This window comes from Lethenteron reissneri, chromosome 26 (assembly GCF_015708825.2).
Source record: "Lethenteron reissneri isolate LAM-NWPU_2019-01 chromosome 26, ASM1570882v1, whole genome shotgun sequence".
NCBI lineage: Eukaryota > Metazoa > Chordata > Hyperoartia > Petromyzontiformes > Petromyzontidae > Lethenteron > Lethenteron reissneri.
Window position 1 is genome coordinate 3,106,048 of NC_083804.1, and position 13,515 is coordinate 3,119,562.

General features: G+C 48.1%; 1 protein-coding gene across 1 annotated transcript; it reads left to right on the top strand.

Annotated features, from left to right (window-relative positions):
• Nucleotides 1–211: 211 nt before the first annotated feature.
• On the top strand, nucleotides 212–12,247 carry CAT (catalase). The gene is made up of 13 exons (XM_061559790.1): nucleotides 212–475; nucleotides 3,083–3,254; nucleotides 4,519–4,629; nucleotides 5,719–5,849; nucleotides 6,713–6,817; nucleotides 7,013–7,138; nucleotides 7,669–7,860; nucleotides 8,316–8,468; nucleotides 8,603–8,741; nucleotides 9,326–9,456; nucleotides 9,940–10,047; nucleotides 10,400–10,483; nucleotides 11,484–12,247. Exons 1-13 carry the CDS (start codon nucleotides 410–412, stop codon nucleotides 11,535–11,537), a joined length of 1,572 nt encoding a protein of 523 aa, XP_061415774.1. The 5' UTR covers nucleotides 212–409; the 3' UTR covers nucleotides 11,538–12,247.
• The last annotated feature ends 1,268 nt before the right edge of the window (nucleotides 12,248–13,515 follow it).

A 13,515-nucleotide genomic window follows, 5' to 3' on the forward strand; every position in this document is an offset into this window, starting at 1 on the left:
TGAGGGGGGGGTGGTGAGGGGGTGTGGTGAGGGGGGGTGAGAGTGACGTGAGGGGGTGTGGTGAGGGGGGGGTGTGGTGAGGGGGGGTGGTGAGGGGGTGGAGTGAGGGGGGGGTGAGGGGGGGTGGTGACGTGTGAGTGACGTGAGGGGGCGGGGTGGAGTGGTCGAGTGGCAGCCCGGGGGCGGCACGTGACCTGGTGGCAGCAGCTGCCGCCCTCCCTCCCGCCCTCCGCCCTATTTGTTTCCCCGCGGTCTCCCCTCGTGGCGCAGTCCTCACTGGCAGCGAGACGACAGCCTCCTCATCCTCCTGCTGCTGCCACTTGCACCAGCCTACAACAGCAGCAACAACAACAACACCAGCAGCATCTTCCCGTCGGTGTGGCCGACTCCGAGTCGTGTACGAGCCGTGATGGAGCATTCGAGGGACAAGGCCCGGGACCAGATGCAGCTGTGGAAGGACGCGCGCAAGGGCGCGGTGAGACACCCTCAGCCGCTGCCATCACCCCCCTCCCCCACACTCTCCTCCTCCTCTTCTTCTTCTATCATCATCTTCATGATGATGATGAGGAGGTTTTTTAGTGCCACTGCCCCTTACAGTAGCTGCTGCTGCTGCTGCTCCTCGCAGATGCTGCACAAGGGACAATCTTCCTGTTGCCATTTTATCTGATGCCGTCCTCAACGCGCTGCTGCTGCTGCTGCAACCTCTAATTACTGTGCATTGTTATAGTTGCTGCTGCAACTTCTAATGACATTGTTACAGTAGCTCACTGCTGCTGCAACTTCTAATGACATTGTTACAGCTGTTCACTGCTGCTGCAACCTCTAATGACATTGTTATAGTTGCTGCTGCAACTTCTAATGACATTGTTACAGTAGCTCACTGCTGCTGCAACCTCTAATGACATTGTTATAGTTGCTGCTGCAACTTCTAATGGCATTGTTACAGCTGTTCACTGCTGCTGCAACCTCTAATGACATTGTTATAGTTGCTGCTGCAACTTCTAATGACATTGTTACAGCTGTTCACTGCTGCTGCAACCTCTAATGACATTGTTATAGTTGCTGCTGCAACTTCTAATGACATTGTTACAGCTGTTCACTGCTGCTGCAACTTCTAATGACATTGTTACAGCTGTTCACTGCTGCTGCAACCTCTAATGACATTGTTACAGCTGTTCACTGCTGCTGCAACTTCTAATTACATTGTTACTGCTGCTCACTGATGCAACCTCTAATGACATTGTTATAGTTGCTGCTGCTGCAACTTCTAATTGCATTGTTACTGCTGCAACCTCTAATTAGTGTACATTGTTACAGCTGCAAGATCTAATGACATTGTTACAGTAGCTCACTCCTGCAACTTCTAATTACATTGTTACAGTAGCTCACTGCTGCAACTTCTAATTACGTTGTTACAGTAGCTCACTGCTGCAACTTCTAATGACATTGTTACAGCTGCTCACTGCTGCAACTTCTAATTACATTGTTACAGCTGCTCACTGCTGCAACCTCTATTTACGTTGTTACAGTAGCTCACTGCTGCAACTTCTAATGACATTGTTACAGCTGCTCACACTGCTGCTGCAGCTATTGCTCCATGAATGTGTTGCACGTTTGAGGGACAGCCTGAAGCCACGGGGAGGTGTGGGTGTTTCCACCTCTAACAACGCGTTGTCGTGTAAAAGCCACTGTTAGGTTTTGCTGGCTTGCTGCTGCTACTGCTGCACAGTGAGTGCAGCTGTTGATGTATCGCTGCTGCGGAGTGGGACATTGCGGAGTGAGACATTGCTGTGTGTTGCTGTTCAGGTCACCGCGCTCCAGTCTCTCCCCCCCCCCCTATTTGTTTTACTTATTAGACCATCGGCGTTGGCGCATTGCCCCCCACAACCACCACCATCACACGCCACCACCACCACCACGGCCTTTTGTCGAGTTGGCAGTAACGTGGTCCCCTCGTTCATCGAATGCGGCGGGCAGCTTTCTCTGGCTTTTGAACGGCCGGATTATCCCAGTAGCACCACAAGTAGCTACATACTCTTCGTTCTTTCGGTAAAGTCACGTAGGTAAAAAAATGAAATTAAAATTTATAAAAAATAAAAACAATTATTATTTTTTTACCTACGTGACTTTACTGAAAGAACTAAGAGTGTGAATCCTTGCAGTCACGAAAGCTTCAAATCTAGAAGTAGCTACATGCTACGGGCCCCGCACTTCCAAGGCCCCCGCGCTAAATGCTTTCAAGCTATCAATTCCGGTTCAGTGATTCTGCACTTCCTCGATTACTATAGTACTATACCGCCTTCAACTTTTATGGACGACTGGGTGTTTAAGGTTAGCGATTTGTCGTATTATCTGTCTGTATAGCAAATAAAAACACTTATTTTACTATGTAAGTTAAAAGTTTGTGTTTTAATATTTGTGTTTTTTTAGTTATTTAAGGCCCCTTTATAACATATGCTACAGGCCCCGCACTAGCTTAATCCGGCACTATAATTTACATAATGCGCAGATAGAAACACGGGGCGAACAATATGATAGGTTTATATGGTGATATCACTTTGATATGCATGCAAAACCAGATTGCCCCATAAAAGTTGCAGAAAAATGCTGATTTGTAAAATTTGGCCCTTGGCCTATAACTTTTTCGCAATATAGCATGTCCTAACCGACATACGAATTGCACATTCAATACATGTATTGCCAGCGGAGGTCGACTAAAGGGGAGGTCCATTCTTGTGCCAACTGAATTCATGCCCTTCGATAAGCAGCTTTAATTCAGACTGCGTCTGAGTGGGGCTTTCCTAGATTAAAAGTAAACTTGTTTACCGTATAGGCTGCTGCAGGGCTTTCCTTGTTGTGGACAACAGATGACAGTGCAGCCAAATTGTTCTGTGCTTTGCTCCATTGTCCATGCTCCCTCCGCACCTTCACAAATCCGAATTGATCAGTCTCGTGAAGCGTGGTAAATAACCTCTTGACCCGCACAGCATGGGGAAGGCTGCCATCCAAAAGTGAATTGACAAACTGTCAAGACATAATTCTTCTTATGATTCATCTTTGCCCATTTTTGTTGTCCCGACAGCCCCCTGATGTCCTGACGACGGGCGCGGGGAACCCCATTTCGGACAAGCTGAATGTTCAGACGGCGGGCCCTCGTGGGCCTCTGCTGGTGCAGGACACCGTGTTCACGGACGAGATGGCGCACTTTGACCGCGAACGCATTCCCGAGCGCGTGGTGCACGCCAAGGGTGCAGGTACAGCATGCGCGCCTTTCCCCGTGCGTGCGTGCGTGCGTGCGTGCGACAGAGGTACTGTTTGCAGCAGTGGCGTCTCTGTCGTGTAGTGCGAGCCACCCGCTTTTGGTTTGGCGGATGTTGCCCAGGCAGGTGGTTACAACTTTGCCACGATACGAGGATACTGTGATATATTGTAAGATATATGTGACCGCGTGATAGAGAGGAACGTGGCAGACTATCGTCAAGTCCTTGTGGGTAATGCCGTTTGCTTTTGATATTTTCCAACAAGGTGCCGTACATTGTAACTGATGCCAGTGTCAAAATTGTAGAGACCTTTATGTATCTGAATCGCATGCCCTGTTTTTTGGCAAATGCATTGCTGTTGTGAAATGTTTAGAGAATGGTGTAAATGCAGCAGAGAAATTATATTGCTGTACCGACACTCAGAATCGAAATCTGTATTTATTCTAAATCCGATGAGCTATAAAGCTCTTTTCACAGATGTCCGGAGACTGCCATGTATGTGATGGTAGAACTGGTTGAGTTTCTGTGGTCACACTACCTGGTTGCTTGACATAAACAAAAAATGTCTGCGACTCGGATATTGCCACTTTTGGAGACCATTTTATATTATCACAAAGGTGTTGAGTGACCAAACATATGCAACATCCAGCTGCTGTATTATCCCTCGTATGTAATGTAAAAGCATGCAATTATAGGAGCTGTGCTACGGACAGGCCAGAAAGGCTGTCTCCAGGATCCTCCTGACAACCTGTGTGAGCTTTGCTGGAAGAGTTTAGGAGATGGGCGTGTTAGGCAAGCCAACACTTCTCGATCCTCGGTTCAATGATGTTGCCTGGAGGTGTTGAAGAGAAAACCAGGCCACATGTAGTCGAGACGGTAGCTCCAGACTCAACACAATAGGAGCCAACATTATCTCAATAGCCACTTGTTAGCAGAGCCAGCTGATGACACAATGGGCTGTTTTGATACTGCAGAATCAACATCGCAGGGCATATGAATAGACATCAGCGGTGCAGTCAGAGGTGAACCATTATTTGGAGCAGCCCCTGCTGGATAGGAAATCCAGGAACCCCATTGCATGCTGAGAAGAAAATCTCCAGCTTAACCTGGATGCACTGGCAAGACACTATCTAGCGATACCTGTGACATCTGTTCCATCTGTAAGATTTCAATAATATGGGTCAATATCGCAATCAAAATTTGAAATTTCCCCGTCTAAAACTGCTCACGATGGATGTGTGTCTTTGTGCTCCTGCAGGTGCATTTGGCTTCTTTGAGGTAACGCATGATATCACCAACTTCTGCAAGGCCAAGGTGTTTGAGCACGTTGGCAAGCGCACACCCATAGCTGTGCGCTTCTCCACCGTCGGTGGGTTGCACACAAACACTGAACACTGACCCTTGCACTCGCTCTCATAAACTCAAACAAGAATACGTATCGCCACATGCATGAAAGCCAACACACCTGTTTGTCATTCGCACTCGGGTATATTTGTTTCAAGCATATGCATCTGCACCAGTTGTATGTGTTGCCACATGTCTGGACAAGTTTAGATGAATTTGCAATTATTGTTTAATTCTTAATGTGTGCGTGTGCGCATTTCACAGTGTACTTGTGTTGTGTGATTTATTTTTGGCCGCATCAGTTACTGGTGTGTTTTTCTGTTTGAACGTGTGGGTGTGCCTGTGTGATATTTGTGTTAGAGCTGTATAAGTTTATTGCCGAGTGTTGCCCTCCTTGTGTGCACTTTCATTTTAGCGCACGAGTGTGTACGTGACCTCGTTTAGGTGTGTCCCTGTCTGCCCTCTTGTGCCGTGTGGCCTGTATATCTTGGTATTGGAGTCATTCAAATGCTCCGAAAGCAGTTGTCGGTGCACAAGCATAATTTTAATAACGCAACTTTGAGCTCTGATAATGGTCATTATCATAACGTGTAATAAATATCCACTAAGATATGCACTTCAGAAACAACAATTCCAATTTATGTAGCGTCTAAATGAGGGTGGAGCAGTGGTTTTGTGGTTAGTGCACTTTGCTACGAACCCGGCTATCTGATTAACAATTATATATTCGAATATAGCGTCGAAATGCAATTGCCTCTCAAGAGACTTCAAAACAACTACATCACAGGGAGTGGCGGCAGGGAAATATTGGAAAGTATGTAGGTATTTTGAACTTCTTTTGCACCGTACGTAGCCAACCGTGATAATCGGAGGTGCAGGGGAAGGACATCAAATTAAACACAAAAAGATCTTCTGAAGAAATGAGTTTTCAATTTATATTTAAACGTGCATAGCTCCAGTGGGTTCCTCATATAGGAAGTAAGAGCGTTCCAGACGGCCGCAGGGTGAAGAGAGAACAACAACTGTGGCATGGCCCGGGAACGAATACAACGTTTAAGATGGTGTGTGCACGTGGACGCTGTGACGTGTGCTTGCGTACATTGCGGGCGAGCAGGTGGGGAGTCTGGCTCTGCGGATACCGTGCGGGATCCACGCGGGTTTCCTGTGAAGTTCTACACGGAGGACGGGAACTGGGACCTCGTTGGGAACAACGTGCCAATCTTTTTCATCCGCGACCCGATACTGGTTCGTGGTTAAATTCGTAGCCTCTTGACTCTTCCTTGCCACGTAAACTTTCCCTCCCCAATCCTTCACGAGTGATTCTCTTGTCATGGGTCTGTTCACACATTTAGAAACGTGTGCACGGGTATTTTGCTTGTGGCATTTTGTCGACGTCTTTGCTACTTGGAGATCTTTTTTTATTGACGCGTGAATGTAGCGTCACACAAGGTTATGCTTGAATGTTAATTATTTTAAAACATTCTCAGTTTGCCCCTATTTCGGTATTTGCTTGCCTAATCATATTTGCTCTGTCTATATGCTCATGTGGCTACCTTGTGTTTGTTCACTGCGGCCTCGACCTCAGCGCTTACACCTTTCAGTCACTGACCTCGTTATCTCCTGGCTGTTTTTTTGTGTGCTGTGTGTGCACTTTTTGAGCGGTGACGCCAATACTTACTGGTCTTTGGGATACACTTTCTATAATCATCACCAGCAGCGGCCATTGTCTATCCATGGTTGGATGAAGACCTTCCAAGCCGCTGCTTTTCCCATGCTCTTGCAAAACATAATATCTAATTTATGTTCATTCCCTGACCCTTGTGGTAGCCCTTTCTGGCTCTCAGTGTAATTCCAAGTATCCAATAGTATACGGCACACTCTCCGTATGTGGTAAATTAACACAAGCTGTCAAATCATATTGCTTGTCTAGAGCACAGCTGAACCTTACTGATGATAAATCGTTTGGTGTTACAGTGCCTATAAATATGTGAACCTCACAGCATATATGTGCGTAGCATTGTGTCGAGTGATGTTTATGTGCAAATTGTTGGCCTTATTGGGAGCAAGTAACACATTTTTTTTGACCGGCATTGTGGCTGTGTGTGCAGTTCCCATCTTTCATCCACACCCAGAAGAGGAACCCCCAGACCCACCTGAAGGACCCAGACATGTTCTGGGACTTCTTCTCTCTCCGCCCCGAGTCCCTGCACCACGTGAGTCATGCCCCTACCCTCCCCACCCTCCTCACCCTCCCAAGCCGGACTAACAGAGGCCACAGTCCATATGCTCAATGCAAAACCAGCCTCGTGACTCTTTGTGCAATGAGACGGGGATATATTTAACATTTACCTCCAATATTGTAATTTGTACATTTCTAAATCTGCAGCTCATCTCTGTCTCCGAACCAGATGTGCATCCTGTTCAGCGACCGCGGGATCCCCGACGGCTACAGACACATGAACGGCTACGGCTCCCACACCTTCAAGATGGTGAATGCTGCCGGTGAGGCCGTCTACTGCAAGTTCCACTACAAGGTGAGCTGCGAGCGGAGGGTCCATTAGTGATCTCTATTCTGCATAGCCTCTGGAGATGCACATCTCAATTCAGAGGGGATCTCTTGGGTAAGATAATGCTTGTGTCTGGGACCTGGGGGTAGGAGTTCAGCATGGAAGGTGCGTAGAGACTTGCAGAAACTGCTGCTTGCTTATTAGGGCACTCCGGTGGTGAGATTATCTGCCTTGCCTGGTATACAGGAGGTCATGAGCTCAATCCTGACCCTGATGATGTTTGTATATTTTGAGTTTGCATGTTTACCCGTGGTCGCATGGATTTTCCTTCAATTCCTTCGGTTTCCTCCTCCACGTTTAGAAACACGCGTTTAGATTAATTTGCTGCTGCTATACATTTCCACATAATAGGCCACTTCGTTGAGCTGTCATTTGTGGCCAGGCGTTTTCTGAAAAAGAGCTCTCTGGCTCAGTGGGCCTTGCCTGGTAACAAAAAAAATAGTTCAGAGTTTTTGTTTGTCTAGTTTATTAATTGAACACGTGTCCCCATGCTGCAGACTGACCAAGGAATCCGTAACATACCGGTGGAGGTGGCCGAGCGGTTGTCTGGTACTGACCCCGACTACAGCATCCGTGATCTCTACCGGGCGATCGCCGATGGCAACTTCCCCACGTGGACGCTCTATGTGCAGATCATGACCTTTGCGCAGGCCGAGGTCCATCGCTGGAACCCATTTGACCTCACCAAGGTACCTCTGTCGATCCCGCAGGTGCTCCGGACTGCTTTTTTTGTCCAGTCACTGTCTTTCCTCTGATAATATTTACGTTTGTGTTGGCATGTCATCAAGAGCGTTCACCTCTCGCAAACATTAAATGTGCAGCTAGCTACCACCACTTTGCTCAACTGCTTTTTGTGTTTAGTTTGTTGTCCTACCCCCGCACCTCTGATTAGCGCGGTTGACTACGTACGGTGCAAAATAATTTAAATATAGATTATACATACATACACCACCATGCACTTAGAAAAGTGTATTCGTATATTAAATAAATACATATTCCCACATCTTCTAAAAACATGCACGACATCAAACACTTCAAACGTTAACGTCTCACGTGCCGTTTCATCTGCCGTGGGTAACTCCTGTTAAGACTTGTGCCGTAGTCCTGATCGCGAGAGGGATCCGTGTGTGCCCCGTGTGCTCAGGTGTGGCCGCACGGGGAGTTCCCCCTGATCCCGGTGGGTCGCCTGGAGCTCAACCGCAACCCCACCGACTACTTTGCTGAAGTCGAGCAGATTGCATTTGACCCGTCCAACATGCCTCCGGGCATCGAGCCCAGCCCAGACAAGATGCTGCAGGTCTCGCCATCTCTGCCCCCCTCCTCTCCCCATTCTATAACCGCTGATGTTATCATTAACTACGACAACAACGCACAGCATCGTTTTGGGTGAATTTACCTGTGTCGGTGCGCGTGTGTGTTGCGCACATTCAGGGAAGGCTGTTCTCATACCCGGATACGCACCGGCACCGTCTGGGTGCCAACTACCTGCACCTGCCGGTGAACTGCCCGTTCCGTGCCCGCGTCCGAAACTACCAGCGTGACGGTCCCATGTGCATGTTCGACAACCAGGGTGCGTTGCCTGTCTGCTGACGCAGCTTTGTGTTCTTCGTATGTTTTATAACATCAAATATATTACACGGGTCTAATGTTTTTGTGTATGCATGTGTACCTCTCTGTTCGTGCCCCCCCCCCTTTAATATGATGGCAAGGGTTACTCGTTGTGTAGCGTCCCAAGTGACCTAGGCACCACCATTCATGGTCACGCATATCACTAGCAAACAAAGTCTGGGCTTGATACAGTGTCATCACCATTGCCACGCAGGGAGAATTGAGCAGAAATAATCAGCGGAGAATGATACGAGGTGGACCCTGGGCTTCACGTCTGCCAATCTTCCCATTACGGGCACTGTCTTAACAGACCGCGTAGGCTTTCGCAGTCGTGCTGCTGCGTAGCCTTGTGTTTTCCGGTTGTCTGACGCTCTGCTCCACGTGCAGCGAGCTTTACAGCAGTTGGAGCGACACGTCGGACACCGTGCCGAACAACGCGTGGCACAACCCGAAAGTGGGAGAGCGATTATTCCGCCAAGCAGAACGTTGCTGCAGCTGCCTGACTGGACGAGTAAATGGCAATTTTTGTCTTGCGTTTGCTTACAGCCGGTGCACCCAACTACTACCCAAACAGCTTCAGCGCTCCTGAGCAACAACCACACCTGCACGAGCATAAATTCGCCGTCAGTGCCGATGTGCAACGCTACAACTCTGCCGACGACGACAACTACTCGCAGGTGGGCCACCCCGTGGGCACACGTAACCTCGCAAGCCGAGGCACCAAGGGTGCCGCTGGTGCACACACTTTAGTCAGCACATTCAGAATTTGAACGCACACACACAAATAATAATAATAATAAATCCTCTGTATGTGCATCCACACACAAAACAATGTGCGCAAATTTGTGCACATGTGGATAACCAATTTCTACCCGAAATTTGCTATATGCGGTTTGAATTCACTCGTATGTGGGTAAGCGGTCGGACGTGGGACATTGCGTGTACTGTATGCGCTACTTAGCAGACAGCTATCTCGTGCGGTTTGGCTTTGTGCGCCCTTTTTTTGGAACGAATCTACTGCACAAGGCAAGGGAAACCTGTACACACGCGCACACACACTAGCATCTCAACAGCTGCTCGTGTGTGGAGCGTTGGTTATGGGGTGCGCTGGTTCGACTGTGTGTGTACATTGTGCCTCCGTACGTGTGCGCCCTGCGCAGGTGAACACGTTTTATGGCTCCGTGCTGAGCGAGGTTGAACGCACGCGCCTCGTGCAGAACATCGCTGGCAATCTCAAGGAGGCTCAGAAGTTCATCCAGGAGCGCATGGTATACACACGAACGCACCTACACCTGTACACATGTGTATACGCATCCACACGCACATACACACAAATGTATTTTAAATTAATCTGCTTAAGCGTGTTTGTTTCGCATGCAGCTGTGGTGCAGCAGTTTGAAATACTCGGGTGGCATTGTTAGATTCTGTTCACATGCTGCACTGAGGGAGCTGCCACGCGGTGCATATTGTACAGGGTGGACATGTTGGCACGAGCGTGTGCCAATGTCGATGCACATATTGAGCGAAAATCTCACGATGAAGGCTGTTTTGTACGGCGTTGTACGTTGGCCGTGACGGACCCTCACCCGCTGCGTGGTACGTGACCCCGTGCGCTTCCAGGTGAAGCAGCTGACCCTGGCACATTCGGAGCTGGGCGCCCGCGTCAAGGCCCTGCTGAACCAGCACAACGCTCGCTCCTCCTCGGTACGCGAACTCGCCTGGGGAACCCGGTCACTTAAGACACTTTTATCGCATGACGTCATTCACCTGGTGATGTTGTGACCTGAAGGCATCCTTGCCTGGTCACCCCAAACTCTGCTCAGTGGGAGGGTCATGCCTTCTCTGGTAGCCTCCCGTTGTCTGGAATTCCCTCGTCCCAGCTATCTGTGCTGCAGGCTCTCTGCGCCTGTTCGAGGGCTCAAGGAACTTTCTTCTTCCCTTTGCTTGTGATTGCGTCCTACGAAATGTGTCATGTAAAAAAATTATGATATACAGTAAAAACCCAATGGGCAGGCCCTATTATGTCGCCACACCAAGTTGGCTGAATAATAAAATAAACCCCGCAGCCTCCACCGCCCCCGAGAGCACGTGGGTGCAACGACAGTGCCACGTGGTAGAGCAGTCTCCGTCTACCCCCCCCCCCCCTCCTGTGCGTGCCACTGTTTTCAGAGGATCGTAGCTCGGCAACAGCCGTGTTGGTTGCAGGACAGTGGAGGAATCGAATTTCCAGTTCCGTGTTTTTTTTTTTTCATCAGGCAGTAACTCCTCTGTAACGTTATTTTTAACTTGTTACTTATTGTCAACTTGGATTTAACAATTTGTAGCCAATTTTTGTAATGTTACATGGGGTGTTCTGGTCGACAGCATACCGGTGGTGCTGAAGCTAATTGGCACGTTTGTTCCTGTGACAGATGTATTTAATTGGCTATATTGGGTGGAGGGTGAACGGCACACGATCTGAACCAAATATCATTTAGGAATCATATTTGTCGCGAAAGCCTGTGTGTTAAATCCAGGTTGCATTATATGGAGAGTACTATACCTAACCACACCATACACGCACCATTGTATACGTGGTACTGTACTTTTTATCTTTCTCAGCGGCTTGGTTAGGCTTTCATCCAGCAGTGGATTAACCAGGGATACTGCTGATCGTGATGATGATAATGAAGTAATGTTCCATCACTTGTAATTGTGTTTCCAGAATGCGGTGCACACGTACACCCAGCACGGCTCTGATGAGAAGGCCAACCTGTGAGCGGTCTGCACTTCCTGGTACCCCGCAAGGCCCCACCAGGGCCTCCGCTCGGGCCAAGGTGACCACAGGAAGTAGCTCTTGGCACATAAACAAATCGTACCAATCGAGCTTTCAAGTTGTGACTGAGATTTACTTTTCTCAAATCAATTTCGATTGATGTGGCCTTCAAACTATTTTTTTGGCCAGAATGTAGATTCCATATCGCTTCCGTCCACATGAGGAGAGCTAGGAAGAGTTGCTGTAGATTTTTGCTATGATTACTGTGATGAGGAAAAGACTGACTCGTGAAGAATCATAAAAACCTCGGCCTTCAAGGCCTCGTGCTGCCACTGCATGTTCTTAGCCTAGGAAAGGGCAGCTTTGTTCATTACCAGTTTGACAAAGAGATGCCACATGCATAATCTAAATTTGCACTGCAATGCAGAGTTAGAATTGAACTTATCTTTTGAGGTGGCATGAGAATAAAAATTTCACGTGAAATTTGTCCATAGCCTGTTCTTGATGTGTTTCTCATTAACAATAACACCAAAGGGCAACACATGTCAGACGGCAGCCTCGACTAGAGGGTACTGCATGTTGCTGCCATCCTTCCAATATGCCTTTCATGTATGATCATGTTAACAAACTAATTGTGTGCATTATGATAACCGATTTTGATGGTCATCTGTTTGTACTTTAAAAAAACAATTAAACTGATTTATGAAACTGCAGATGGTTGTTTGGCCTCAATTTACATGTTTCTGCCTTGAGATACAAAACACAATATTTTTGGTTCATTTTTAAATGGCCAAGAAAATGTATTTATTTTATTTTTTTCAAGTGAGAAACACGGATATGACAATGTACAGCCTGGCTGCACCCAGTCCAAGTTATAATACATGGAGTGGTGGTGTAGCTATGAAGTGTGCAGGTTCTGTAACTGCACCAGGGCCCACAGGCTAGAGGGGGCCAGGCCCAGGGCTACAAAATGTTTAAATTGAACAGGGTGCTGTCCCATTTAATCCTTTGCACCAGAGCCCATTCCATCCACGCACCATGCCACTGGTATGGAAGGAGTGTGAAGACCACCAGAAGAAGGGATGGCCTTAGGTGTCCTCCTTGGGGAGGAAGACGTCTACTTTGTATGTCTATTGATGCTGAAGGGTGCAGCCGGATACGTTTTGAGCAAATGGGTACAACCAGGAAGAGGAAAAAAACCTGAGCTGTGGGTGCTGCAAAGGACAAAAAACGTTTCTGTAGGAAGCAAATCTCACTTGATATTCTATGGGAGATGAAAACCCTGCAGTGAATTTGAGCTAAATCCTGTCTTGTCATTTTTTCTTATTTGTATAGCGCCTATATTCAAGGTGCTTTACAAGGGTTGTTAGTGGTACAATAAGGGTAGCTAAACGTGATATGGTGAATAGGTATGGGGAGTGAGTATGGGAATTAGGGGGTACCTCGGGATGGAGGGAAGGATGGGCCATGGAGAAGAGGTGGTCTTGAGGGAGGAGCGGAAACTCGACGGGAAGGAGGGTGCTTCTCGCTTGATGTGGAGGGAAAGTTTGTTCCAGTGCAAGGGGACAAGTCGGGGAAAAGGAGCAGAAACGGGATTGTTCACAAGAAGAGGGAGGGACGGTGTAAGAGAGATTGAGTGGAGCGGGCTGGAGGGGGGGACAAAACGAGACGAGAGAAGCGAGGTATGGTGGGGCAAAGCCATGAGGATGTTTATATACTATATATATACACAGCACAACATGCATTGCAAATTCACTGTGCGCGCTCTATTGAATGTTGCCAAGATGCAGGTGTCCTGCCTGCAAACTGCAATCCAAATGCATGCGCACGCTACAAGCAGTTGAACCAACAACCTGAACATCAAGGTATTCTATGTCGGACCATCGGGAATAATTTTTGAGCCTGTCAATACACTGTTGGTTTAAGGCCCAGGCTGTGTTGGTCATGGGGGCAGGTGGGGTGGTGGTTGTTGGCCATCCAC